Below are 27349 nucleotides of genomic sequence, written 5' to 3'. Positions count from 1 at the left end.
TAACCTCTCAAGCCTTATATAAAACCAATACATTCAGCTATTGTGCTGTAAGAATAGGAATGAGCTGTTTAGTAAAATTGTTTTTTTTATTTTTTAGTTAAGTAAAGATGACATAATAGAAAGATCTAGAAAGATACATTGCACGGTTTATGCCTTTTTTTATATACTTGCTTTTGAAGACACTTGGTATCAAATTAGCACTGATGGAGCAATAGTTTCGTAAATGTGGCCCTATGAGCTGACTCTTAAAGAGGTCGGAGGTGAAGGTTGAGAGGTCAGGTAAGACTGGGGTAAGAGGTGATTGGTCTCACCAGAGCACCGCTGCTCAGCAGGATCATGAAGGTAATAAAAGAGGTCAGAGGTGAAGGTTGAGAGGTTAGGAAAGACTGGGGTAAGAGGTGATTGGTCTCACCAGAGCACCGCTGCTCAGCAGGATCATGAAGGTAATAAAAGAGGTCAGAGGTGAAGGTTGAGAGGTTAGGAAAGACTGGGGTAAGAGGTGATTGGTCTCACCAGAGCACCGCTGCTCAGCAGGATCATGAAGGTAATAAAAGAGGTCAGAGGTGAAGGTTGAGAGGTTAGGAAAGACTGGGGTAAGAGGTGATTGGTCTCACCAGAGCACCGCTGCTCAGCAGGATCATGAAGGTAATAAAAGAGGTCAGAGGTGAAGGTTGAGAGGTTAGGAAAGACTGGGGTAAGAGGTGATTGGTCTCACCAGAGCACCGCTGCTCAGCAGGATCATGAAGGTAATAAAAGAGGTCAGAGGTGAAGGTTGAGAGGTCAGGTAAGACTGGGGTAAGAGGTGATTGGTCTCACCAGAGCACCGCTGCTCAGCAGGATCATGAAGGTAATAAAAGAGGTCAGAGGTGAAGGTTGAGAGGTCAGGTAAGACTGGGGTAAGAGGTGATTGGTCTCACCAGAGCACCGCTGGTCAGCAGGATCATGAAGGTAATAAAAGAGGTCAGAGGTGAAGGTTGAGAGGTCAGGAAAGACTGGGGTAAGAGGTGATTGGTCTCACCAGAGCACCGCTGCTCAGCAGGATCATGAAGGTAATAAAAGAGGTCAGAGGTGAAGGTTGAGAGGTCAGGAAAGACTAGGGTAAGAGGTGGTTGGTCTCACCAGAGCACCACTGCTCAGCAGGATCATGAAGGTAATAAAATAGGTCAGAGGTGAAGGTTGAGAGGTCAGGTAATACTAAAGGGTAAAAGGTGATTGGTCTCACCAGAGCACAGCTGCTCAGCAGGATCATGAAGATGATAAAAGAGGTCAGAGGTGAAGGTTGAGAGGTCAGGTAATACTAAAGGGTAAAAGGTGGTTGGTCTCACCAGAGCACCACTGCTCAGCAGGATCATGAAGATGATAAAAGAGATCAGAGGTGAAGGTTGAGAGGTCAGGTAATACTAAGGGGTAAGAGATGATTGGTCTCACCAGAGCACAGCTGCTCAGCAGGATCAGGAAGATAATACAAGAGGTCAGAGGTGAAGGTTGAGAGGTCAGGTAAGACTGGGGTAAAAGGTGGTTGGTCTCACCAGAGCACAGCTGCTCAGCAGGATCATGAAGGTAATAAAAGAGGTCAGAGGTGAAGGTTGAGAGGTCAGGTAAGACTGGGGTAAGAGGTGATTGGTCTCACCAGAGCACAGCTGCTCAGCAGGATCATGAAGGTAATAAAAGAGGTCAGAGGTGAAGGTTGAGAGGTTAGGAAAGACTGGGGTAAGAGGTGATTGGTCTCACCAGAGCACAGCTGCTCAGCAGGATCATGAAGGTAATAAAAGAGGTCAGAGGTGAAGGTTGAGAGGTCAGGTAATACTAAGGGGTAAGAGGTGATTGGTCTCACCAGAGCACAGCTGCTCAGCAGGATCATGAAGGTAATAAAAGAGGTCAGAGGTGAAGGTTGAGAGGTCAGGTAATACTAAGGGGTAAGAGGTGATTGGTCTCACCAGAGCACAGCTGCTCAGCAGGATCATGAAGGTAATAAAAGAGGTCAGAGGTGAAGGTTGAGAGGTCAGGTAAGACTGGGGTAAAAGGTGGTTGGTCTCATCAGAGCACAGCTGCTCAGCAGGATCATGAAGGTAATAAAAGAGGTCAGAGGTGAAGGTTGAGAGGTCAGGTAATACTAAAGGGTAAAAGGTGGTTGGTCTCACCAGAGCACCGCTGCTCAGCAGGATCATGAAGATAATAAAAGTCTCGAACCAGCTGTGTTCAACAATCTGGTAACAGGTCTTCCTCAGTCTCCACCAGGCCTGACCCAGGCCCCGAGTCGTGTTGATCTCACAGCACTTACAGTGGCGAACACAGACTGAGACACAGAGACAAACAGAAGATGGCGCTGAAGAGATGGATAGCTGTCGTCTACAGGATCCTGACCAATCCTGTTATTTTGTGTTGTTTTTATTTACGCTTATCTTTTTTTGTACATAGTATTTCTGACATCATTTCCTATGACCGAAAACAGCTTTGGACATCAGAACAACGATCACTAACCTCGATTTGGAGGAAGATTTTTTACTCCAACGAGTCGGCAGCTGTGGATGTACTGCACATCCCGTAACCAGGCCCTAATCCCCAAGACTCGAGAGGAAGAGACGGCGTAACAGAGGCAAACGAGTGAGTTCCCTGATGAAACTACGTCGACGAGGAAATAAACCGGCTCTACCTTCCATTGTATTGGCGAACGTACAATCACTAAAGAACAAACTGTACAATCTCCATTTGAGACTATCCCATCAGCGGGACCTAAAGAAGTGTAATATCCTATGTTTCTCGGTGTCAAGGCTGAACAAGGACATTAATAAAATACTGTACATCTAGCTGTTTTTTCTATGAATCGTCAAGACCGAACGGAAGCTTCGGGTAAGATTAAGGGGGTGGTGTGTGTCGCTTTGTTAACAACAGCTGGTGCGCAATCTCTAACGTTAAGGTCTCAAGGTTTTGCTCGCCTGAGGTAGAATACCTCATGATAAGCTGTAGACCACGATCTCTAATATTAAGGAGGTCTCAAGGTTTTGCTCGCCTGAGGTAGAGTACCTCACGATAAGCTGTAGACCACACTATTTACCAGGAGAGTTTTCATTTATATTTTTCATAGCTTTCTATTTACCACCACAAACAGATACAGGCACAAAGACCGCACTCAATGAGCTGTATAAGGCCAAAAGCAAACAAGAAAATGCTCATCCAGAGGCGGCGCTCCTAGTGGCCGGTGATTTTAATGCAGGGAAACTGAAATCTGTCTTACTTCATTTTTACCAGCATGATCTTACTCCACACACAGAAACGCATGCAAAGCTTTCCCTCGCCCTCAATTTGGCAACTCTGACCATAACTCTATCCTCCTGATTCCTGCTTACAAGAAAAAACTAAATCAGGAAGTACCAGTGATGCACTCAACACAGAAGTGGTCAGATGTAGCAGATGCTAAGTTACAGGACTGTTTAGCTAGCACAGACTGGAAGTGCATCGATGACATCGTTCCCACAGTGAACGTACGTACATGTCCCAACCAGAAGCCATGGATAACAGGCAACATCCGCACAGAGCTAAAGGCTAGAGCTACCGCTTTCAAGGAGCGGGACACTAATGCGGACACTTATATGAAAGCCCGCTACAACCTCCAACGAGCCATCAAACAGTCAAAACATCAATACGGGACAAATATCAAATCCTACTCTGCCAGCTCTGACGCTCATCAGATGTGGCAGGGCTTGCAAACTATCACGGATTACAAAGGGAAACCCAGCCACGAGCTGTCCAGTGATGATAGCCTACCAGACAAGCTACATTGCTTCTATGCTCACTTCGAGGCAAGCAACACTGAACCGTGCATGAGAGCACCAGCTATTCCGGATGACTGTGTGATCTCGCTCTCTGTAGCCAATGTGAGTAAGACCTTTAAACAGGTTAACATTCACAAGGCCGCAGGGCCAGACGGATTACCAGGGTGTGTACTCAGAGTATGCGCTGACCAGCTGGCAAGTGTCTTCACTGATATTTTCAACCTCTTCCTGACCGAGTCTGTAATATCTACATGTTTGAAGCAGAACACCATAGTCCCTGCACCCAAGAATGCCAAGGTAACTTGTCTAAATGACTAGCACTCACATCTGTAGCCATGAAATGTTTTGAAAGGCTGGTCATGGCTCACATCAACACCATCATCCCAGACACCCTGGACCCTGGGCCCATCAGCTGAATCTCAACACGGGGGACCATCAACGATGCCTGCATAGTCCCCACCGGTACTCCTTGTCCCCCTACGACTGCGTGGCAGCGCAAGACTTTAGGCTTGCCATAACAAATGGGTTGACATTTCAGCTTTTCATTTTTTATTAATTTGTAGAAATTTGGAAAAACAATTATTCCACTTTGACATTATGGGGTATGTGTGTGTATGTGTAGGCCAGTGACCAAAAATAAAATTTTTCGACATTTTAAATTCAGGCTGTAAAAAATCAAGGGGTGTGAATACTTTCTGAAGGCACTGTATGTACAGTATATATCTACCCCCTGCACCTGTGTATATCACCAAGTTATTTCTACTCATTGTGTATTTATAGTTAAGTGATTTAGCAGATGCTCTTATCCAGATCAACTTACTAGATCAACTAGGGTTAGGTGTGTTGCTCAAGGGCACATCAACAGATTTGTCACCTCATGGATTCAAACCAATAACCTTGCCGTTACTGGCATAACGTTCTTAACCGCTAGGTTACCCTGCCGCCCCTTAATGTTTTTCTATGATCTCTCTTTTGTTCTCTCTGTTAGGAATGGCCGAGCACGCCCCCATCAAGGAAGCAATTCACTGTTAGTCTACAGTCATGGCCAAAAGTTTTGAGAATGACACAAATATTAATTTCCACAAAATTTGCTACTTCAGTGTCTTTAGATATTTTTGTCAGATGTTACTATGGAATACTGAAATATAATTACAAGCATTTCATAAGTGTCAAAGGCTTTTATTGACAATTACATGAAGTTGATGCATAGAGTCAATATTTGCAGTGTTGACCCTTCTTTTTCAAGACCTTTGCAATCTTTATTTTTTATTTATTTTACCATTATTTTACCAGGTAAGTTGACTGAGAACACGTTCTCATTTGCAGCAACGACCTGGGGAATAGTTACAGGGGAGAGGAGGGGGATGAATGAGCCAATTGTAAACTGGGGATTATTAGGTGACCATGATGGTTTGAGGGCCAGATGGGGAATTTAGCCAGGACACCGGGGTTAACACCCCTACTCTTACGATAAGTGCCATGGGATCTTTAGTGACCTCAGAGAGTCAGGACACCCGTTTAACGTCCCATCCGAAAGACGGCACCCTACACAATCTGCCCTGGCACGCTGTCAATTAACTTCTGGGCCACATCCTGACTGATGGCAGCCCATTCTTGCATAATAAATGCTTGGAGTTTGTCAAAATTTGTGGGTTTTTGTTTGTCCACCCGCCTCTTGAGGATAGACCACAAGTTCTCAATGGGATTAAGGTCTGGGGAGTTTCTTGGCAATAGACCCAAAATATCGATGTTTTGTTCCCCGAGCCACTTAGTTATCACGTTTGCCTTATGTCAAGGTGCTCCATCGTGCTGGAAAAGGCATTGTTTGTCACCAAACTGTTCCTGGATGGTTGGGAGAAGTTGCTCTCGGAGGATGTGTTGGTACCATTTTTTATTCATGGCTGTGTTCTTAGGCAAAATTGTGAGTGAGCCCACTCCCTTGGCTGAGAAGCAACCCCACACATGAATGGTCTCAGGATGCTTTACTGTTGGCATGACACAGGACTGATGGTAGCGCTCACCTTGTCTTCTCCGGACAAGCTTTTTTCCGGATGCCCCAATTATTCAAACTCAATCAGCATGACAGAGTGATCTCCAGCCTTGTTCTCGTCAACACGCACACCTGTGTTAACGAGAGAATCACTGACATGATGTCAGTTGGTCCTTTGTGGCAGGGCTGAAATGCAGTGGAAATGTTTTTTGGGGGATTCAGTTCATTTGCATGGCAAAGAGGGACTTTGCAATGAATTGCAATTCATCTGATCACTCTTCATAACATTCTGGAGTGTATGCAAATTGCCATCATACAAACTGAGGCAGCAGACTTTGTGAACATTTATATTTGTGTCATTCGCAAAACTTTTGGCCACAACTGTAGACCTGTTGTTTACCAAGCATGTGTCAAATACAAATTGATTTGATACTTTAATAGATCACTTACAGTGGTGCAACACAGACTGAGGCAGAGAGAAACAGATATACTTTAATAAATCACTTAAATCACAGATAAACAGACAGACAGACAGACAGACAGACAGACAGACAGACAGACAGACAGACAGACAGACAGACAGACAGACAGACAGACAGACAGACAGACAAGCATGAGGATCTTGCATACGGTAGCTACGTACATTCAGGGAAACATTCATCTGGCTCCATGACATCGTCAGCCGTCTCAGAGAAGTCATCCTCTTCTTCCCCTGGCTTCCGCAAGTCCACCGTGCTGCCTTCTGATAGGCTCACTTTTTCCTGCAACACAGGAACAAGGAAGTCACACCAGGAAGTCACGTCACACCATATTCATTCCTGTTTGTCCATCCCCGTAGAAAGTGCTGCCATATTCATCAGCCTCGAGATACTTCTCGGCACACTAAGAAATGTAAACACACCCAATCTCTCAACTGCATTAGTGAGTACTGTTTATAAAACAGCCCATTCACATAGGCCTGTTTGAATTATGTATTAATAACATCCATCTGTGACATTTCTGTGACATAAAGTGCACACATCAAGCATTGAGTCGACATGTACATTTCAACCGTTAAATGCTGAGAGTTGACTTCCTGAACAGAGTAGTTCTATGTCTCCGATCTGTCATCCAGACCTAGGTTCAAGTACTATTCCAAATCATTTCAAATAGGATTGGCTTAATAGACAAACATAATAGACCCAAAATGTCAAACCATCTGGCATTCCAGACAGGGCTAAAACAAACGCTGAAAGTATTTGAATGTTAGGGTTCAGAGTTCAGGCTGTGCTGTAATCTAATGCTACAGTTAGGGGTCAGAGTTCAGGCTGTGCTGTAATCTAATGCTACAGTTAGGGGTCAGAGTTCAGGCTGTGCTGTAATCTAATGCTACAGTTAGGGGTCAGAGTTCAGGCCGTGCTGTAATCTAATGCTACAGTTAGGGGTCAGAGTTCAGGCTGTGCTGTAATCTAATGCTACGGTTAGGGTTCAGAGTTCAGGCTGTGCTGTAATCTAATGCTACAGTTAGGGGTCAGAGTTCAGGCTGTGCTGTAATCTAATGCTACGGTTAGGGTTCAGAGTTCAGGCTGTGCTGTAATCTAATGCTACAGTTAGGGGTCAGAGTTCAGGCTGTGCTGTAATCTAATGCTACAGTTAGGGGTCAGAGTTCAGGATGTGCTGTAATCTAATGCTACAGTTAGGGGTCAGAGTTCAGGCTGTGCTGTAATCTAATGCTACAGTTAGGGGTCAGAGTTCAGGCTGTGCTGTAATCTAATGCTACAGTAAGGGATCGGGGATCAGGTTGTGCTGTGACCTCTGCCTTCCTATCACCAGGAAGTCTTAGTCCAGGTTTGATGAGATCTCACTGAGTAGTCATGGAAACATATTTCACACGCTTTACTGGGATTATTGGGACAGAGGTGCTGCTGCAATCCAATAAAACGAAAGCGTAATCCAGCATTAAAGAATGTGTGTGTGTGTGTGTGTGTGTGTGTGTGTGTGTGTGTGTGTGTGTGTGTGTGTGTGTGTGTGTGTGTGTGTGTGTGTGTGTGTGTGTGTGTGTGTGTGTGTGTGTGTGTGTGTGTGTGTGTGTGTGTGTGTGTGTGTGTGTGTGTGTGTGTGTGAGAGAGAACTGGAGACAGGATTATTGTTGGTATCATTCTTAGGGCTGAAAGAGGAACAGAGGGAATCTGCTCTGGCAGCATTTAGATAGAATCCGTGTTATACTATGGTCAATAGTAAAGGATCAGAGATGATCACTTCACCAACATCAGTGTGCACACACACACACACACACACACACACACACACACACACACACACACACACACACACACACACACACACACACACACACACACACACACACACACACACACACACACACACACACACACAAAGTGTGAGCAAATACATAATATGTCATTGCCTTTCAGTAAGACTTGCTGATTTTCAATCACTGAAGAAAATTATCAAATCAAATAAGTAAGTAAACCACAAATTATCTTCATTAATGATTAAATAATAATAATAATAATAATAGATGCCAGTTAGGCTGCTAGATGCCAGATAGGCTGCTAGATGCCAGATAAACTGCTAGATGCCAGATAAACTGCTAGATGCCAGATAGGCTGCTAGATGCCAGATAAACTGCTAGATGCCAGATAGGCTGCTAGATGCCAGATAAACTGCTAGATGCCAGATAAACTGCTAGATGCCAGATAAACTGCTAGATGCCAGATAAACTGCTAGATGCCAGATAAACTGCTAGATGTCAGATAAACTGCTAGATGTCAGATAAACTGCTAGATGTCAGATAGGCTGCTAGATGCCAGATAGGCTGCTAGATGCCAGATAGGCTGCTAGATGCCAGATAGGCTGCTAGATGCCAGATAAGCTGCTAGATGGCATTTTTTCCCCATTTTTCCCAGAAGCCTCTAATTCTGGAGTGGAGCGGGCAGGGAGGAGAGCACGCCAGGGAAAGAGGGCACGAGGAGGAGGCCAGACTGCTGCCCGGCCGCCCCGGCAACCACCCCTGCCCACCCCGCTCTGGCGTCCACCCTACCCCACCATGCCCAGCTCCCCCCCGACCCACCCTGCCGTGCAAACCCCGCTCTGCTCTGTCCACTCTGACTATTTAATCTGCAGGGCCTGAGCAGTTCTACCACTACATTTCTATAGCTCTACAACTTAACATCTGCCCCACTGCAGACTGATGCTGCCTGCCAACCCTGCATCAGGATTTAAAGAAAGAGAGGGATGAGGAGAGACAGAGGGAGAGAAAGAGAGAGTGAGAGAGCGAAAGAGAAAGAGAGAGAGAGGCAGAGAGAGAGTGACGGACACGATTGACTCAATGAGGGGCTTAAGGCTTAATGCCGAGGGAAATACATGCTGAGGTAGGTGACATTGTGTTAATTACCTAAGAGGTGAATATTAGTCAATCTAAGAGAAGCAAAAAGCCACTTCCATTAATTTAATGTGAGACAGTTTTCTTTGTAGCTCAGCGCTGTGCTTTGCGAAAGGCCAGTTTCTTTGGCAATGACGTAGTGGCAAGGAGTGGAATGTCTTTTTTTGTTGTTTTTTAAAAATGTTACCCCATTTTCTCCCTAATTTTGTGGTATCCAATTGTTAGTAGTTACTATCTTGTCTCATCGCTACAACTCCCGTACGGGCTCGGGAGAGACAAAGGTCGAAAGCCATGCGTCCTCCGAAGCACAACCCAACCAAGCCGCACTGCTTCTTAACACAGCGCGCCTCCAACCCGGAAGCCAGCCGCACCAATGTGTCGGAGGAAACACCGTGAACCTGGCGTCCCGGTTAGCGTGCACTGCGCCCGGCCCGCCACAGGAATCACTAGTGCGCGGTGAGACAAGGATATCCCTACCGGCCAAACCCTCCCTAACCCGGATGACGCGAGGCCAATTGTGCGTCGCCCCACGGACCTCCCGGTTGCGGCCGGCTGCGACAGAGCCTGGGAGTGAACCCAGAGTCTCTGGTGGCATAGCTAGCACTGCGATGCAGTGCCCTAGACCACTGTGCCACCTGGGAGGTGCCCTAGACCACTGCGCCACCTGGGCGGTGCCCTAGACCACTGCACCACCTGGGAGGTGCCCTAGACCACTGCGCCACCCGGGAGACAGGAGTGGAATGTCAGCTAAACAGACTGGAACCCAGACTAGAGACCGTCAATCCCCTCCTGGATCAAGATCTCTGTTGCCTAAATGGTTTTTATTTAAAAAAAAATTTAAACACTTCCAGTAATACCGTATACCCCGGTATGGTACAGAAACTGTATGAACATTTGGATAAAGCCCAACCATATTGGTGTATAGCGTTGCGTAGCGATTACGAAACGAAATCTGTGTCCTGTCTCCAGGGATCACCTTGTACGCCTGGCTCACAGATTTACCGGATTATACATCCGGAATGCCTCCATTCTGCCCCTCTCTGCTCCGCGTCCATCTATCTTACAGTACTACCCACTTCCTGTAATCTACCATATGACCCGCCCCCTGCGGCTCATTGATCCCTGTCCTCACTCATTACTTTTGAGTGACATGAGCAGCTGCCAATCTGGTACAGTACACTATGGCACTGATGTGTAAGTGTATCTGAGGTTACTAGGGAGATTCGGGACTGGCGAGGTTCGGAACTGGGGACACTCGGGACTGGGGAGGCTCGCGACTGGGGAGGCTCGGGACTGGGGAGGCTCGGGACTGGGGAGGCTCGGGACTGGGGAGGCTCGGGACTGGGGAGGCTCGCGACTGGGGAGATTCGGGACTGGCGAGGTTCGGAACTGGGGACACTCGGGACTGGGGAGGCTCGCGACTGGGGAGGCTCGGGACTGGGGAGATTCGGGACTGGGGAGATTCGGGACTGGGGAGGCTCGCGACTGGGGAGGCTCGGGACTGGGGAGGCTCGGGACTGGGGAGGCTCGGGACTGGGGAGGCTCGGGACTGGGGAGGCTCGGGACTGGGGAGGCTCGGGACTGGGGAGGCTCGCGACTGGGGAGGCTCGGGACTTGGGAGGCTCGGGACTGGGGATGCTCGAGACTGGGGAGGCTCGGGACAGGGGAGGCTCGGGACTAGGGAGGCTCGGGACTGGGGAGGCTCAGGTCTGGGGAGGCTCAGGATTGTGTCTTTCACCATAAAAGTCCTATGACCAAGATCAAGTTAGTATATTTATACACACAGTGGAGTCAGATATGACTGACAGCCTTGATGACGATGATGAAGATGAGCAATAATACAATTGTTCAGAGAAAGATATTTTGTTTAACAAGTAATACTTTTTTCAGAAAAAAAAGGTAGAGGGCAAAATGATTGACACCTCTAAAGAAGTAGTAAAACATGTAGTATTTGGTCCCATATTCCCAGCATGCTAATCTCTACATCAAGTTTGGGACTGGATGCATTTGCAGTTCGTTTAGGTTGTGTTTCAGATTATTTTGACATGCTAACCTCCCCTGTAATTGGTAATGGTGAGGAACAAAGGTCATATCCCCAAGACATGCTAACCTCCCCTGTTATTGGTAATGGTGAGGAACAAAGGTCATATCCCCAAGACATGCTAACCTCCCCTGTTATTGGTAATGGTGAGTGGGGGGTATGATCTTTGACCCTTTGTACATTTCTCAGTCATCATTATTTATGATTCATTCAGGATAATCTGTAATCCTGGTAGCGTCCATATTAATGTAGAAGTGTTTAGAAACGTATTCTATTCTTATTTACAATTAAAAGTGACTCCGAAATGACACAATACATTATTTACCATTCATTTCTTTAGGGCACAAAATAATCTGAGAAACAACCAAAACAAACTGCAAATGCATCCAACAAGTTTGTAGAGTCACAAGCTTGATGTAAACATTGCATGCTGGGAATATGGGACCAAATACTAAACGTTTGACTACTTTATTTATAAGAATCTTTTGGGGTGTCAATTGTTTAAAGAAATATTTTTCTCTAAGCAATTGTATTAGCATAAAATAATAACATTTCCCCTATAACTAAGTATTATTATAGTATTATTTATTTTATACTGTCATTATTGCTCATCTTTATCAAGGGTGTCAATAATTTCGGACCCCACTGTATATTTAGTAAGAAACAACGTCAAGACAAAATGTACACATTTTGTGCTTTTGGATGTACAAAAAAAATACTTTACTTTAGAATAAAAAACACGTACCTCCTTACTACAGTGTGATCTATAATTTGTGCGATAAATCTTACCGCTTTGTTGTCCTCGTCCTCTGACGACTCTGTCTCCTCCTCCACCTCTCCTTCCTCAGGGAACTCCACGTCCGACTCCCCTGGAGCGATGGGCACGCTGATGGTCAGGTTGGGGTTGGTCATGTAGCTGTCGTCGTCCGGGACCTTTTCTCCGTAGCGTCCGATCGGCCCCACCACCCCCACCCCCACCCCGCCGTTACTCTCCACGTGATTGGCTACGGGTGTCAGGTTCACAGAAATCTGAACGTCTTTAGTCATGAGACGTCTCTTCTTCAGGTTTCCGTTGAATAGGTCGGAGACGTTCCTCGTCAGCCAGGCGAACCCCGTGTGGATGCGGGCGACGGCGATCTGGATGTTGTTCATCTCTCCGTCCTCGTCGGGAGCTGACAGGTTGTCTGAGCTGAACGAGCTGAGCAGCAGGGCCAAGAACAGGTTCAGCACCTGGGATGGAAGAGGAGAAGGAGACCAGTATAATGGAAACACACAAAAAAAGGGGACAAATTGGTGTATTTTGATCAAGTTCAAATTATATAGAAGCAGATCAGAGGTTGAGGACTTTTTTAAGACCCTTTGACCCCAGATAATGTCATCAGAATCAAATCCTATAGACGCCCTACAGAGGATTAACCCTGCCCACCGTTCAAACACATACATGTTTAACACGTAATATGGATCCAAGCAGCATCCCATCTGATCTCCAGTAATCTGCCTGTTCAGAGAGCACTCGAGCTCCTTCTCATCTAGGCTCCAGATACCTCTGCATTGTGTGTGGGATTATCTGCTATGAGGGAGTCTACTGCTCATTGAGATTGGGGGGGGGGGGGGGGGGCATGAACATGATCTGAGCAGATTGTTGTTGATGGGTGATCTTTGACCTCCTTGCACCTAAGCAATCAGTTGCTTGTTGAACCCTAGAGGTCAGCCGGGATCCACAGCCTTCATATGATTCATGTGTTTAGGGAGGGTTTCTGTCAGTCTGACCATGTACTGCCCGGAGGAGAGCTGGAGGGATCTGGTGGTCAAGCTCGTCATATTTCGCGCCCATTATAACTAGCTTCATAACATCGTATATTGCTGTCCATAATGTGATTTTTAAAAACCCAACGTAGCCGTTTTTATTTTAATATCCAAATCATTTCTGGGTAACAATTAAGTATTTTACTCTAATAGTTTTCCATTAAAATGGACAAAATTAACCAAAACAGCTTTTTAAGCAAAAAATAAAAAATAAAAAATTCTAATGCTAAAATGTTGCTAGGACTGTCTGTGATTGGTCTGAGTGGGGAAGAGAAAGGCAGCTAACAACAATCTGCTATTGGCTGAGAGGTTTGGAACCTCTCTTCGTTATCTGATCTATTAACTTACCGCCTGGTGACGTCACCAGGCAACCCGAGCACTCCACTCATGCAAAAACCTGCTAATTAGAAGGTCCTTGGTAGATTGTATGTTTAACCAGCAACTATCAGGTAATAACACGAATCAAATAGTTGAAAAATCACAGATTTGTTTCTGAGCATGTGGATCGGATCCATTAAGATGTAGCCTTTAATGACGACAGGAAAGTAAAGACACAACGGAGCAGGTGTTTGACTAGTGTCCAACAGGATTTGACTTTCTTAAAGCTATGCTCTCTTAAAGCCTGCCATGGTTTTAAAACAGTTAACTGATCACAGGTAGGTCAGTCCTGTATATTGGGGGGCATTAGACTGTTTAACTATAAAATAGAGTTCTTTGGCCAAGCACACCTGTGGTGGGTGTGACGTCTAAATGAAAAACCATTAGGCCCGAAAAGAACCCATTATCTACTGTAAAATATGGTGGTGGATCTTTCAGGCTATTATTTGCTTCCACTGGTCTTCCACATTAACTTCACCCAGTGCCAAGACATTTTTTTGCCAAAAACCTGGTTGTCTCTGCCAAGAGACTGAAACGTGACCGCAAGTGGATCTTCCAGCAAGATAATAACCACAAGCACACGTCAAAATCCACAAAGAAAATGGTTAATTGACCACAAAATCCGCCTCTGGGTCTTGAACCCCATTAAAAACCTGTGGTTTGAATTGAAGAGGGGTGTCAATAAGCACAGACAAAGGATATCAAGGATCTTGTAACAGTTCCAGTGGTGGAATGAAAGAGTCAGGTGCAGAGAGCAGGGTAATCTTCAACAAGTGGATATTTATTCCTTCCAGAAATAAAATACAAAACGGCGACGCCACACAAAACACCGGGCGCGTCAAAGTACTGTCCAAGAAAATGTATTACAGAAATCCACTAACGAACACCACCAACACGAAACAGAAAAACAAGCCCGCACAAAAGTCGGCGGGCCAACTGGGTTTAAATACCCCCTAACCTAAACACAAAACAGGTGAAACAAATTAGACCAACTCAAAAGAAAACAGAAAAGGGGATCGGCGGCAGCTAGTAGACCGGAGACGACGACCGCCGAGCGCCGCCCGAACGGGAAGAGGCACCATCCTCGGCGGGATTCGTAACAGATCTGGAAAGATTCTGTATGGAGGAATGAGCTGAGATCTCTCCCAATATGTTCTCCAACTAATAAAATATTTGTAGAAAAGGAGAGGTATTTCCCCTTTTATCCCCCTTTTTGAGGGGGAAAAAACGTATTACTTCTTTAACTAAATCTCCATCTCTGAGCAATTGTATTAGTATAAAATAATATAATTTCATTTTTTTCAATTTTATACAATAGCTCAGTATTTGAAGTATTTGTTATATACAGTCATTTTTGCTCATCTTTATCAATAATTTAGGACACTGCATGTGGTTTGGAAATGACATGTGAAAGCCAGAGCCAAAACCCAGTGAATCTGTGCCGGTCACTCGCTCTCCTTTGGATTTAGCCTGCCTGTGTCCTGGATTACACAAAATGGTTACCTCCGACTTTACTGTAGTCCACTAACGGCAGAAAATGGTACTCAACTTGTTGTACTCGCTCGTAACATTAAAAACAATTTTTTGAAGTTATATATATTTTTCTAAATCTAATTTTAATTAAATAATGAAATGAAAATATATATTTTTGGCATTATCTCGGGGGGGAAAAACATGAGAAAATGTTGAATAAAAAAAAATACTATCTTTCAAAATGAGGGAGTGATATTTCCCGTATCACTGGGGAGTGATACGGGAAATAGTCGAGGTATGGGACTGGAGAAATGTAACCACTCTTCATTGACAGAGCTATGGATGCAGAGACTGATCATCAATGATGTTAAAAGTATAGTTCTAACCATGTTTTGATGCTATACAATGTTTGTTTACAACAAGTTTATATGTTGAGTTCTGATGGAATATGACAGTTGAACTAAGCTCTTGAAGCATTTACAAGTTCTATTCTTCAAGAATCAAATTGGTATATATCCTTAATTTATAAATCCACAAATGAATGTAGCAACATGCGGATTGTCCCTTTAAAGACTTCATTTAGCTCTGTAATGTACTCCATCCAGCAGCACATCAAGCGGAAGCTATGCAAAATGAACTCGGATGAATGAATGAGAGAAATGCTGCTTGCTGTCCGGCCGGCCGGCCGAGCAACCGCCGGTTGTCTGGAGTTCTGGGAAAAAAGGTTTTGATCTCTTCTCATTAAATGGTAGTTTCCAGGACACAGATGGATAACAAAGCAACATCTGGGTGGCTCAACCAATACTGCATTGCTGTGGCGCCAAGTGACAGCAGTTGTGTATAAACAGAGCCCGTTACTTGGATTAAATGTTTTTATTTTATTTTATATATATAAACAGTTCCAGTTCAGTACCCTTGCATTTCGAAAGCTTTTGTTTTATACTATAAAACTAAACTGTCAATAGTTGCTGAGTCCGGATATTATACAGTAGTGTAGCTAGCTACCACACCGGGCTGTAACGTTCCAACGTCACCTCATCTGATCTTACGTACTGAACAACTTGGATCACACATGTTCAACCCATTAAAAGACATTATTTATTACCGCTGGATAAAACATTTAAGCCTTAAGTGGACGTTCTGCCGTATAAATGCTACAAACGCCATCCCACTCCAGTGTGGATATACTTGTTGGCACTGGACACGCGAGTAGGATAATGCCATACATGTTGTATGTACTTTGTAGAAGATAACAGATGGCTGGTATGTTGTCCAGACTCAATCTGTTTTGAAGTTTATAGTAATCTGCATGTCAAACCAGTTACTATGACAACGTAGCCGCCATTTTCTGAGATATGATTGGGTCTTGGATGGCCCACACGAACACTGTGCATGGAATCATTGTCGTAACACGGTGATCATAACAGACAATGTAAACCTTTTAGTTATTTCCTAGATCAATCCTCTCACACTGTCTGAAAGCACTGCTTTCTCAGAGTATGTCTATACTGTAGACTGTGCTTCACTTTCTCAGAGTATGTCTATACTGTAGACTGTGCTTCACTTTCTCAGAGTATGTCTATACTGTAGACTCCTAAATAATCCCTTGTGTAGAAACAGATTTATGGAACAGCGGGGACTGTGAAGAGACACACACACACACAGACACAGACACATGGATTTTCTATTGTAGATATGTGATAGTAGAGTAGTCTGACGGGACACACTTCATGTGTTGTGAAAAGTGTCATGTAATATTTAGAATTGTATATAACTGTTGCTGGACACCAGGAAGAGTAGCTGCTGCCTCGGCAGGAACTAACGGGGATCCATAATAAACCCCAGAAAGAGTAGCTGCTGTCTTGGCATGAACTAATGGGGATCCATAATAAACCCCAGGAAGAGTAGCTGCTTCCTTGGCAGGAACTAATGGGGATCCATAACAAACCCCAGGAAGAGTAGCTGCTGTCTTGGCAGGAACTAATGGGGATCCATAACAAACCCCAGGAAGAGTAGCTGCTTCCTTGGCAAGAACTAATGGGGATCCATAATAAACCCCAGGAAGAGTAGCCGCTTCCTTGGCAGGAACTAATGGGGATCCATAACAAACCCCAGGAAGAGTAGCTGCTGCCTTGGCAGGAAGTAATGGGGATCCATAATATACCCCAGGAAGAGTAGCTGCTGCCTTGGCAGGAACTAATGGGGATCCATAATAAACCCCAGGAAGAGTAGCTGCTGCCTTGGCAGGAACTAATGGGGATCCCTAATAAACCCCAGGAAGAGTAGCTGCTGCCTTAGCAGGAACTAATGGGGATCCATAACAAACCCCAGGAAGAGTAGCTGCTGCCTTGGCAGGAACTAATGGGGATCCATAATAAACCCCAGGAAGAGTAGCTGCTGCCTTGGAAGGAACTAATGAGGATCCATAATAAACCACAGGAAGAGTAGCTGCTGCCTTGGCAGGAACTAATGGGGATCCATAATAAACCCCAGGAAGAGTAGCTGCTGCCTTGGCAGGAACTAATGGGGATCCATAATAAACCCCAGGAAGAGTAGCTGCTGCCTTGGCAGAAACTAATGGGGATCCATAATAAACCCCAGGAAGAGTAGCTGCTGCCTTGGCAGGAACTAATGGGGATTCATAATAAACCCCAGGAAGAAAGAGTAGCTGCTGCCTTGGAAGGAACTAATAGAGATACATAATAAATACAAATACAAATCCCTTACAGAAACCCTCTGTCCCTCCTCCTCCCTCCTACCCAATAGAATCCCTTACAGAAACCCTCTGCCCCTCCTTTTCTCTCCTCCCCAATAGAATCCCTTACAGAAACCCTCTGCCCCTTCTTCTCTCTCCTCCCCAATAGAATCCCTTACAGAAACCCTCTGCCTCTCCTTTTCTCTTCTCCCCAATAGAATCCCTTACAGAAACCCTCTGTCCCTCCTTCTCTCTCCTCCCCAATAGAATCCCTTACAGAAACCCTCTGTCCCTCCTTCTCTCTCCTCCCCAATAGAATCCCTTACAGAAACCCTCTGCCCCTTCTTCTCTCTCCTACCCAATAGAATCCCTTACAGAAACTCTCTGTCTCTCCTCCTCTCTCCTCCCCAATAGAATACTACATCCATCTCATTATTTGGGCCAAACGACAAATCAGACCAGATCTTGTTATTGTTTCCATAAAACTCAGAGGAACTCTGTAGCTCTCGTCTCTCCAATGCATTGTAATAATTTGTAATAATTGTAATAATACTCCTGTTCTATCGATGCCCTTTTCAGATCTCATTTCTCAATCGAAAGGTTGTGCAACAGCACGACTAATTGAATCCATAATATAACATCCATCACATCATTTATGCCAAACAACAATCTTGTTGATATTTCTGTAAAAAAAAAAAAACTCTAAACTAATTCCAATGCATAATAATCCTGTTCTATCGCCTGTGTCTTTTTGTCTGACCTTCACTCTTTTGTTGTTGTTGTTGTTAGATCTGATCTCTACATTTCAGGTTTCTAAAGGGATTTACTCACCACCAGGTTTCCTATGACCATCACCAGCATGAAGACCAGAATGCAGAGAGGCTGCCCGGCCACCTCCATACAATCCCACATGGTCTCGATCCACTCGCCACACAGCACCCGGAACACGATGAGGAACGAGTGGAAGAAGTCCTTCATGTGCCAACGAGGTAACATACAATCCTTAGAGATCTTACACACGCAGTCCTGGTAGTTCTTGCCGAACAGTTGCATGCCCACCACGGCGAAGATGAAAACGATAATGGCCAGCACCAGGGTCAGGTTTCCCAGAGCGCCCACGGAGTTACCGATGATCTTGATCAGTGTGTTCAGGGTGGGCCATGACTTCGCTAGCTTGAACACTCGCAACTGACCGACACACAAAAAAAAGAGACAAATCAATTAGCAAAATTTAAATGATCAAATTATGTTATGTTAATTATGTTACATTATATAATGCTTAAAAATTACCATTTATAATATTTTTTACATTATGTGAATTACAATGTAGTCCCTTGCAGTAAAGGAATGGCACGTGACGTTATCATTGGATTGCTGTGTGCGTATGGCTTATACCAAGTAAACAGCGTCTCAACATCTAGATCAGAGTCCTGTGTTTGACAGTGTCTCAGCATCTAGATCAGAGTCCTGTCGTTGACACGTCTCAGCATCTAGATCAGAGTCCTGTGGTTGACACGTCTCAGTATCTAGATCAGAGTCTTGTGTTTGACACGTCTCAGCATCTAGATCAGAGTCCTGTGGTTGACAGTGTCTCAGCATCTAGATCAGAGTCCTGTCGTTGACACGTCTCAGTATCTAGATCAGAGTCTTGTGTTTGACACGTCTCAGTATCTAGATCAGAGTCCTGTGGTTGACACGTCTCAGCATCTAGATCAGAGTCCTGTGGTTGACACGTCTCAGCATCTAGATCAGAGTCCTGTGGTTGACACGTCTCAGCATCTAGATCAGAGTCCTGTGGTTGACACGTCTCAGTATCTAGATCAGAGTCCTGTGGTTGACAGCGTCTCAGCATCTAGATCAGAGTCCTGTGTTTGACACGTCTCAGTATCTAGATCAGAGTCCTGTCGTTGACACGTCTCAGCATCTAGATCAGAGTCCTGTGGTTGACACGTCTCAGTATCTAGATCAGAGTCCTGTGGTTGACAGCGTCTCAGCATCTAGAACAGAGTCCTGTGGTTGACACGTCTCAGCATCTAGATCAGAGTCCTGTGGTTGACACGTCTCAGTATCTAGATCAGAGTCCTGTGGTTGACAGTGTCTCAGCATCTAGATCAGAGTCCTGTCGTTGACACGTCTCAGCATCTAGATCAGAGTCCTGTGGTTGACAGCGTCTCAGCATCTAGATCAGAGTCCTGTGTTTGACACGTCTCAGCATCTAGATCAGAGTCCTGTGGTTGACACGTCTCAGTATCTAGATCAGAGTCCTGTGGTTGACACGTCTCAGCATCTAGATCAGAGTCCTGTGTTTGACACGTCTCAGCATCTAGATCAGAGTCCTGTGGTTGACACGTCTCAGTATCTAGATCAGAGTCCTGTGGTTGACAGCGTCTCAGCATCTAGATCAGAGTCCTGTGTTTGACACGTCTCAGTATCTAGATCAGAGTCCTGTGGTTGACAGCGTCTCAGTATCTAGATCAGAGTCCTGTCGTTGACACGTCTCAGCATCTAGATCAGAGTCCTGTGGTTGACACGTCTCAGTATCTAGATCAGAGTCCTGTGGTTGACAGCGTCTCAGCATCTAGATCAGAGTCCTGTGTTTGACACGTCTCAGCATCTAGATCAGAGTCCTGTGGTTGACACGTCTCAGCATCTAGATCAGAGTCCTGTGTTTGACACGTCTCAGCATCTAGATCAGAGTCCTGTGGTTGACACGTCTCAGTATCTAGATCAGAGTGCTGTGGTTGACAGTGTCTCAGCATCTAGATCAGAGTCCTGTGGTTGACACGTCTCAGTATCTAGATCAGAGTCCTGTGGTTGACAGCGTCTCAGCATCTAGATCAGAGTCCTGTGGTTGACACGTCTCAGTATCTAGATCAGAGTCCTGTGGTTGACAGCGTCTCAGCATCTAGATCAGAGTCCTGTGGTTGACACGTCTCAGCATCTAGATCAGAGTCCTGTGGTTGACACGTCTCAGTATCTAGATCAGAGTCCTGTGGTTGACACGTCTCAGCATCTAGATCAGAGTCCTGTGTTTGACACGTCTCAGCATCTAGATCAGAGTCCTGTGGTTGACACGTCTCAGTATCTAGATCAGAGTCCTGTGGTTGACAGTGTCTCAGCATCTAGATCAGAGTCCTGTCGTTGACACGTCTCAGTATCTAGATCAGAGTCCTGTCGTTGACACGTCTCAGCATCTAGATCAGAGTCCTTGTGTTTGACACGTATCTGATCCATTTTCATTTTGCTCGTAATTGAAGTGATTCCACTAAAATGTGTCCCCCACTCTCTAAATCGCATTGATACCGTGACCCAATCATTGTAATGCACAACAGATTACGCCACTGTGTGTGTGTGGGGGGGGGGGGCATGTTTGAAGGGGGGGGGTGATATGTTTGAAGTTTCTCACCCTCAAACATATCATCAAGAGGGAATAATTATATCATAAATATTTTGATGTAGCATTTTTGTTGTTGTTGTTGATTGGGTTAAATAATATATACAGTTATTTAAACCAATCATAGCCAATCAAATATATAATATAGGAAATACATAAATAAAATGTTATCAAATTGAAATGAAATGTCTGTGTGACAGTGACAATACCAGTCTGAAGGAGCGCAGGACAGACAGTCCCTCTACGTTGGACAGGCCCAACTCCATGAGGCTGAGGCAGACGATGATGCCATCAAACATGTTCCAGCCCTGCTGGAAGTAGTAGTACGGATCCATGGCTATCAGCTTGAACACCATCTCCGCTGTGAAGATCACCGTGAACACCTGCGAGAGCACACAGATAATACCCCACCAATACACGACCGTTACACAACCGTCACACAACCATCACACAACCATCCCATTACACAACCAATACACAACCATTACACAACCATCACATTACACAACCATCACACAACCATCCCATTACACCACCAATACACACCCATTATACAACCATCACACAACCATCCCATTACACAACCAATACACAACCATCACACAACCATCCCATTACACAACCATCACACAACCATCACATTACACAACCATCACACAACCATCACACAACCATCCCATTACACCACCAATACACAACCATCACACAACCATCCCATTACACAACCAATACACAACCATCACACAACCATCCCATTACACAACCAATACACAACCATCACACAACCAATACACAACCATCACACAACCATCACATTACACAACCATCACACAACCATCCCATTACACAACCATTACACAACCATCACACAACCATCACATTACACAACCATCACACAACCATCACATTACACAAGCATCACACAACCATCACACAAACATCCCATTACACCACCAATACACAACCATTATACAACCATCACACAACCATCCCATTACACAAACAATACACAACCATAACACAACCATCACACAACCATCCCATTACACAACCATAGCACAACCATCACACAACCATCCCATCACACAACCAATACACAACCATAACACAACCATCACATCACACAACCATCACATCACACAGCCATCCCATTACACAACCATCACATTACACAACCATCACACAACGATTACACTACCACCCCATTACACAACCATTACACAACCAATACAGACCCAGTGTACAACCATGATCAGCCACGACTCATTCTCATTCTGTTAATTCCTTGGACTTTGAGGAACTTCCACCCTACTTCCACCCTATTTGTCGTATCGTATGTCATGCTAATATTGTGTTTCTACTGTATACTACTGTTATTCTCTATTTTCTGTGAAAGGCATTTGCCTCCTGTGGTCTAAAGGGCTTCAGATTAACAGCAAGAAGGAGATGAGTATTAGAAGATTATTATCCTCCTCCCTACCTTCCAACCTTTGTTACGTTTTGATCTGGATTCAATAGACTGGTGTTGATCTGGATTCAATAGACTAGTGTTGATCTGGATTCAATAGACTAGTGTTGATCTGGATTCAATAGACTGGTGTTGATCTGGATTCAATAGACTAGTGTTGATCTGGATTCAATAGACTAGTATTGGATTGAATAGACTGGTGTTGATCTGGATTCAATAGACTAGTGTTGTACTGGATTCAATAGACTAGTGTTGATCTGGATTCAATAGACTAGTGTTGATCTGGATTCAATAGACTAGTGTTGATCTGGATTCAATAGACTAGTGTTGGATTCAATAGACTGGTGTTGATCTGGATTCAATAGACTAGTGTTGGATTCAATAGACTGGTGTTGATCTGGATTCAATAGACTAGTGTTGATCTGGATTCAATAGACTAGTGTTGGATTGAATATACTAGTGTTGATCTGGATGGAATAGACTAGTGTTGATCTGGATTGAATAGACTAGTGTTGATCTGGATTCAATAGACTAGTATTGGATTGAATAGACTAGTGTTGATCTGGATGGAATAGACTAGTGTTGATCTGGATTCAATAGACTAGTGTTGATCTGGATTCAATAGACTAGTATTGGATTGAATAGACTAGTGTTGGATTGAATAGACCAGTGTTGATCTGGATTGAATAGACTCGTGTTGATCTGGATTCAATAGACTAGTGTTGGATTGATTAGACTAGTGTTGATCTGGATGGAATAGACTGGTGTTGATCTGGATTGAATAGACTAGTGTTGATCTGGATTGAATAGACTAGTGTTGATCTGGATTCAATAGACTAGTGTTGATCTGGATTCAATAGACTAGTGTTGGATTGAATAGACTAGTGTTGATCTGGATTCAATAGACTAGTGTTGATCTGGATTCAATAGACTAGTGTTGGATTGAATAGACTAGTGTTGGATTGAATAGACTAGTGTTGATCTGGATTCAATAGACTAGTGTTGGATTGAATAGACTAGTGTTGGATTCAATAGACTAGTGTTGATCTGGATTCAATAGACTAGTGTTGGATTGAATAGACTAGTGTTGATCTGGATTCAATAGACTAGTGTTGATCTGGATTCAATAGACTAGTGTTGGATTGAATAGACTAGTGTTGATCTGGATTCAATAGACTAGTGTTGATCTGGATTCAATAGACTAGTGTTGGATTGAATAGACTAGTGTTGATCTGGATTCAATAGACTAGTGTTGATCTGGATTGAATAGACTAGTGTTGATCTGGATTGAATAGACTAATGTTGATCTGAATTCAATAGACTAGTGTTGGATTAAATAGACTAGTGTTGATCTGGATGGAATAGACTAGTGTTGGATTGAATAGACTAGTGTTGAACTGGATTCAATAGACTAGTGTTGATCTGGATTCAATAGACTAGTATTGGATTGAATAGACTAGTGTTGATCTGGATTCAATAGACTAGTGTTGGATTGAATAGACTAGTGTTGATCTGGATTCAATAGACTAGTGTTGATCTGGATTCAATAGACTAGTGTTGATCTGGATTCAATAGACTAGTGTTGATCTGGATTCAATAGACTAGTGTTGGATTGAATAGACTAGTGTTGATCTGGATTCAATAGACTAGTGTTGATCTGGATTCAATAGACTAGTGTTGGATTGAATAGACTAGTGTTGATCTGGATTCAATAGACTAGTGTTGATCTGGATTGAATAGACTAGTGTTGATCTGGATTGAATAGACTAATGTTGATCTGAATTCAATAGACTAGTGTTGGATTAAATAGACTAGTGTTGATCTGGATGGAATAGACTAGTGTTGGATTGAATAGACTAGTGTTGATCTGGATTCAATAGACTAGTGTTGATCTGGATTCAATAGACTAGTATTGGATTGAATAGACTAGTGTTGATCTGGATTCAATAGACTAGTGTTGGATTGAATAGACTAGTGTTGATCTGGATTCAATAGACTAGTGTTGATCTGGATTCAATAGACTAGTGTTGATCTGGATTCAATAGACTAGTGTTGATCTGGATTCAATAGACTAGTGTTGATCTGGATTCAATAGACTAGTGTTGATCTGGATTCAATAGACTAGTGTTGATCTGGATTCAATAGACTAGTGTTGATCTGAATTCAATAGACTGGTGTTGATCTGGATTCAATAGACTAGTGTTGATCTGGATTCAATAGACTAGTGTTGATCTGGATTCAATAGACTAGTGTTGGATTGAATAGACTGGTGTTGATCTTGATTCAATAGACTAGTGTTGATCTGGGTTCATTAGGCTAGTGTTGGATTGAATAGACTAGTGTTGATCTGGATTGAATAGACTGGTGTTGCCAATTTGAGGGAAATATATTTCCTTGTTTATTCCCTTCTGATTCTGGGATTTTACAACCCTAGTTTCCATTGTGTCTGATTTTAGAACCCTAGTTTCCATTGTGTCTCATTCTACAACCCTAGTTTCCATTGTGTCTCATTCTACAACCCTAGTTTCTATTGTGTCTGATTTTACAACCTTAGCCTCCATTGTGTCTGATTTTACAACCATAGTTTCCATTGTGTCTGATTTTACAACCCTAGTTTCCATTGTGTCTCATTCTACACCCCTAGTTTTCATTGTGTCTCATTCTACAACCCTAGTTTCCATTGTGTCTGATTTTACAACCGTAGCCTCCATTGTGTCTGATTTTACAACCCTAGTTCCCATTGTGTCTGATTTTACAACCCTAGCTTCCATTGTGTCTCATTTTACAACCCTTGTTTCCATTGTGTCTCATTCTACAACCCTAGTTTCTATTGTGTCTGATTTTACAACCTTAGCCTCCATTGTGTCTGATTTTACAACCATAGTTTCCATTGTGTCTGATTTTACAACCCTAGTTTCCATTGTGTCTGATTCTACAACCCTAGTTTCCATTGTGTCTGATTTTATAACACTAGCTTCCATTGTGTCTGATTTTACAACCCTAGTTTCCATTGTGTCTCATTTTACAACCCTTGTTTCCATTGTGTCTCATTCTACAACCCTAGTTTCCATTGTGTCTGATTTTACAACCGTAGCCTCCATTGTGTCTGATTTTACAACCCTAGTTTCCATTGTGTCTGATTTTATAACACTAGCTTCCATTGTGTCTGATTTTACAACCCTAGTTTCCATTGCGTCTGATTTTACAACCCTAGCTTCCATTGTGTCTGATTATACAACCCTAGTTTCCATTATGTCTGATTTTACAACCCTAGTTTCCATTGTGTCTCATTTTACAACCCTAGTTTCCATTGTGTCTCATTTTACAACCCTAGTTTCCATTGTCTGACTATACAACCCTAGATTCCATTGTATCTGACTATAAAACCCTAGTTTCCATTGTGTCTGACTATACAACCCTAGTTTCCATTTTGTCTTGTAGGTTATGTGATTAATATTTCTGTAACTGTTATGTGATTGTGGATAGATGGTAAGTAGTTTATTAATTGTAAAAATACATTTAAAAAAACATCTTATCAGTTGTAATGTGATAACTATACTTATTTACTGTTTATTTGAACCTTTCATTAAAAAAAAACTTTTTTCAAAAAAATAGCCTTACCATGTTGAGTGAATATTGTGATCGTTGTGAGATAGATTGTAAGTGTTGTTAATAATTGTAATAGTCATTTAATTCTGGAATACCTTACCAGGTTGCCAACAGAGAGCACATTGTTGAACTCGTCGGTCATGGGGTAGTGTTCCAGGGCCATGAAGAGGGTGTTGAGGACGATACAGATGGTTATTGCCAGGTCTAGGAAGGGATCCATCACAATCATCTTCACATACTCCTTTACCTTCAGCCACCATGGGCACCTGTCCCAGATCAGGTACGCCTTGGCAAAAGTGTACCAGCAGGGGGGGCACTTCTGACGAGACTCCTCCAGCTCTGGGTGACAGAGACCAGACACAGAGGTTAGGTTGTAATGGTTGGAGGGCTGTGTAAAATCCCACTAACTTTCCCACAGTTCCTTGGGTTTTTCAAGAAACTCGGTTTAAGGATTGTCTCCTTGCTCATGCCCTCCTAATTCCGGGAAACCTCCAACCAAGATTTCGGAAAAACCTAAGAACTTTTTGGGAACGATTGTGGAAGCCCAAGCAGTTTTAAAGGTAACACTTTATATTTATAAATCATTTGTAAATAATTTATAAAGGATTTCTAAACTTTTAATAAGTAGTTTATAGATATTTTATAAATCTGTCATAATTTATTAACTACAAAGTTATGAAACATTGTGTGCTTTTCATTTATCTCCTTTTACATCCTTATTGGCTTGTTGAGAGCTTTAACAGTCCAGTCAGCTAGCCATCAGTTAATTATGACTTAGTTATACCTTAGTTTTGAGCTAGTGGTAGATTAACTTGTAAATTATAAATTAGATATAAGTTAGTTAGACATTTATAATGAAGTCATAATGAGTTACTTAGACATTTAGAATGAAGTTATAATGAGTTAGTTAGACATTTATAATGAAGTCATAATGAGTTAGTTAGACATTTAGAATGAGGTCATAATGAGTTAGTTAGACAATTATAATGAAGTCATAATGAGTTAGTTAGACATTTATAATGAGGTCATAATGAATTAGTTAGACATTTATAATGAAGTCATAATGAGTTACTTAGACATTTATAATGAAGTCATAATGAGTTAGTTAGACATTTATAATGAGGTCATAATGAATTAGTTAGACATTTATAATGAAGTCATAATGAGTTAGTTAGACATTTAGAATGAAGTCATAATGAGTTAGTTAGACATTTAGAATGAGGTCATAATGAGTTAGTTAGACATTTATAATGAAGTCATAATGAGTTAGTTAGACATTTAGAATGAAGTCATAATGAGTTAGTTAGACATTTATAATGAAGTCATAATGAGTTAGT

General features: G+C 43.2%; 1 protein-coding gene across 1 annotated transcript in view; it reads right to left on the bottom strand.

The window, feature by feature from the left end:
- Window positions 1–27349, bottom strand: part of LOC129813544 (sodium channel protein type 4 subunit alpha-like) — a 129468-nt gene that overhangs the window by 17058 nt on the left and 85061 nt on the right. Inside the window, exons 14-19 of the mRNA XM_055865840.1 lie at window positions 26113–26351; window positions 21145–21318; window positions 18373–18729; window positions 11979–12419; window positions 6407–6524; window positions 2142–2296 (exon numbers count right to left, since the gene is read on the bottom strand). Of these exons, the coding sequence (XP_055721815.1) occupies window positions 2142–2296; window positions 6407–6524; window positions 11979–12419; window positions 18373–18729; window positions 21145–21318; window positions 26113–26351 (1484 nt within the window). The remainder of the gene's footprint in view (window positions 1–2141; window positions 2297–6406; window positions 6525–11978; window positions 12420–18372; window positions 18730–21144; window positions 21319–26112; window positions 26352–27349) is intronic.

This window comes from Salvelinus fontinalis, chromosome 17 (genome assembly GCF_029448725.1).
Source record: "Salvelinus fontinalis isolate EN_2023a chromosome 17, ASM2944872v1, whole genome shotgun sequence".
Taxonomy (NCBI): domain Eukaryota; kingdom Metazoa; phylum Chordata; class Actinopteri; order Salmoniformes; family Salmonidae; genus Salvelinus; species Salvelinus fontinalis.
This window is presented reverse-complemented; position numbering and strand designations above follow the sequence as displayed.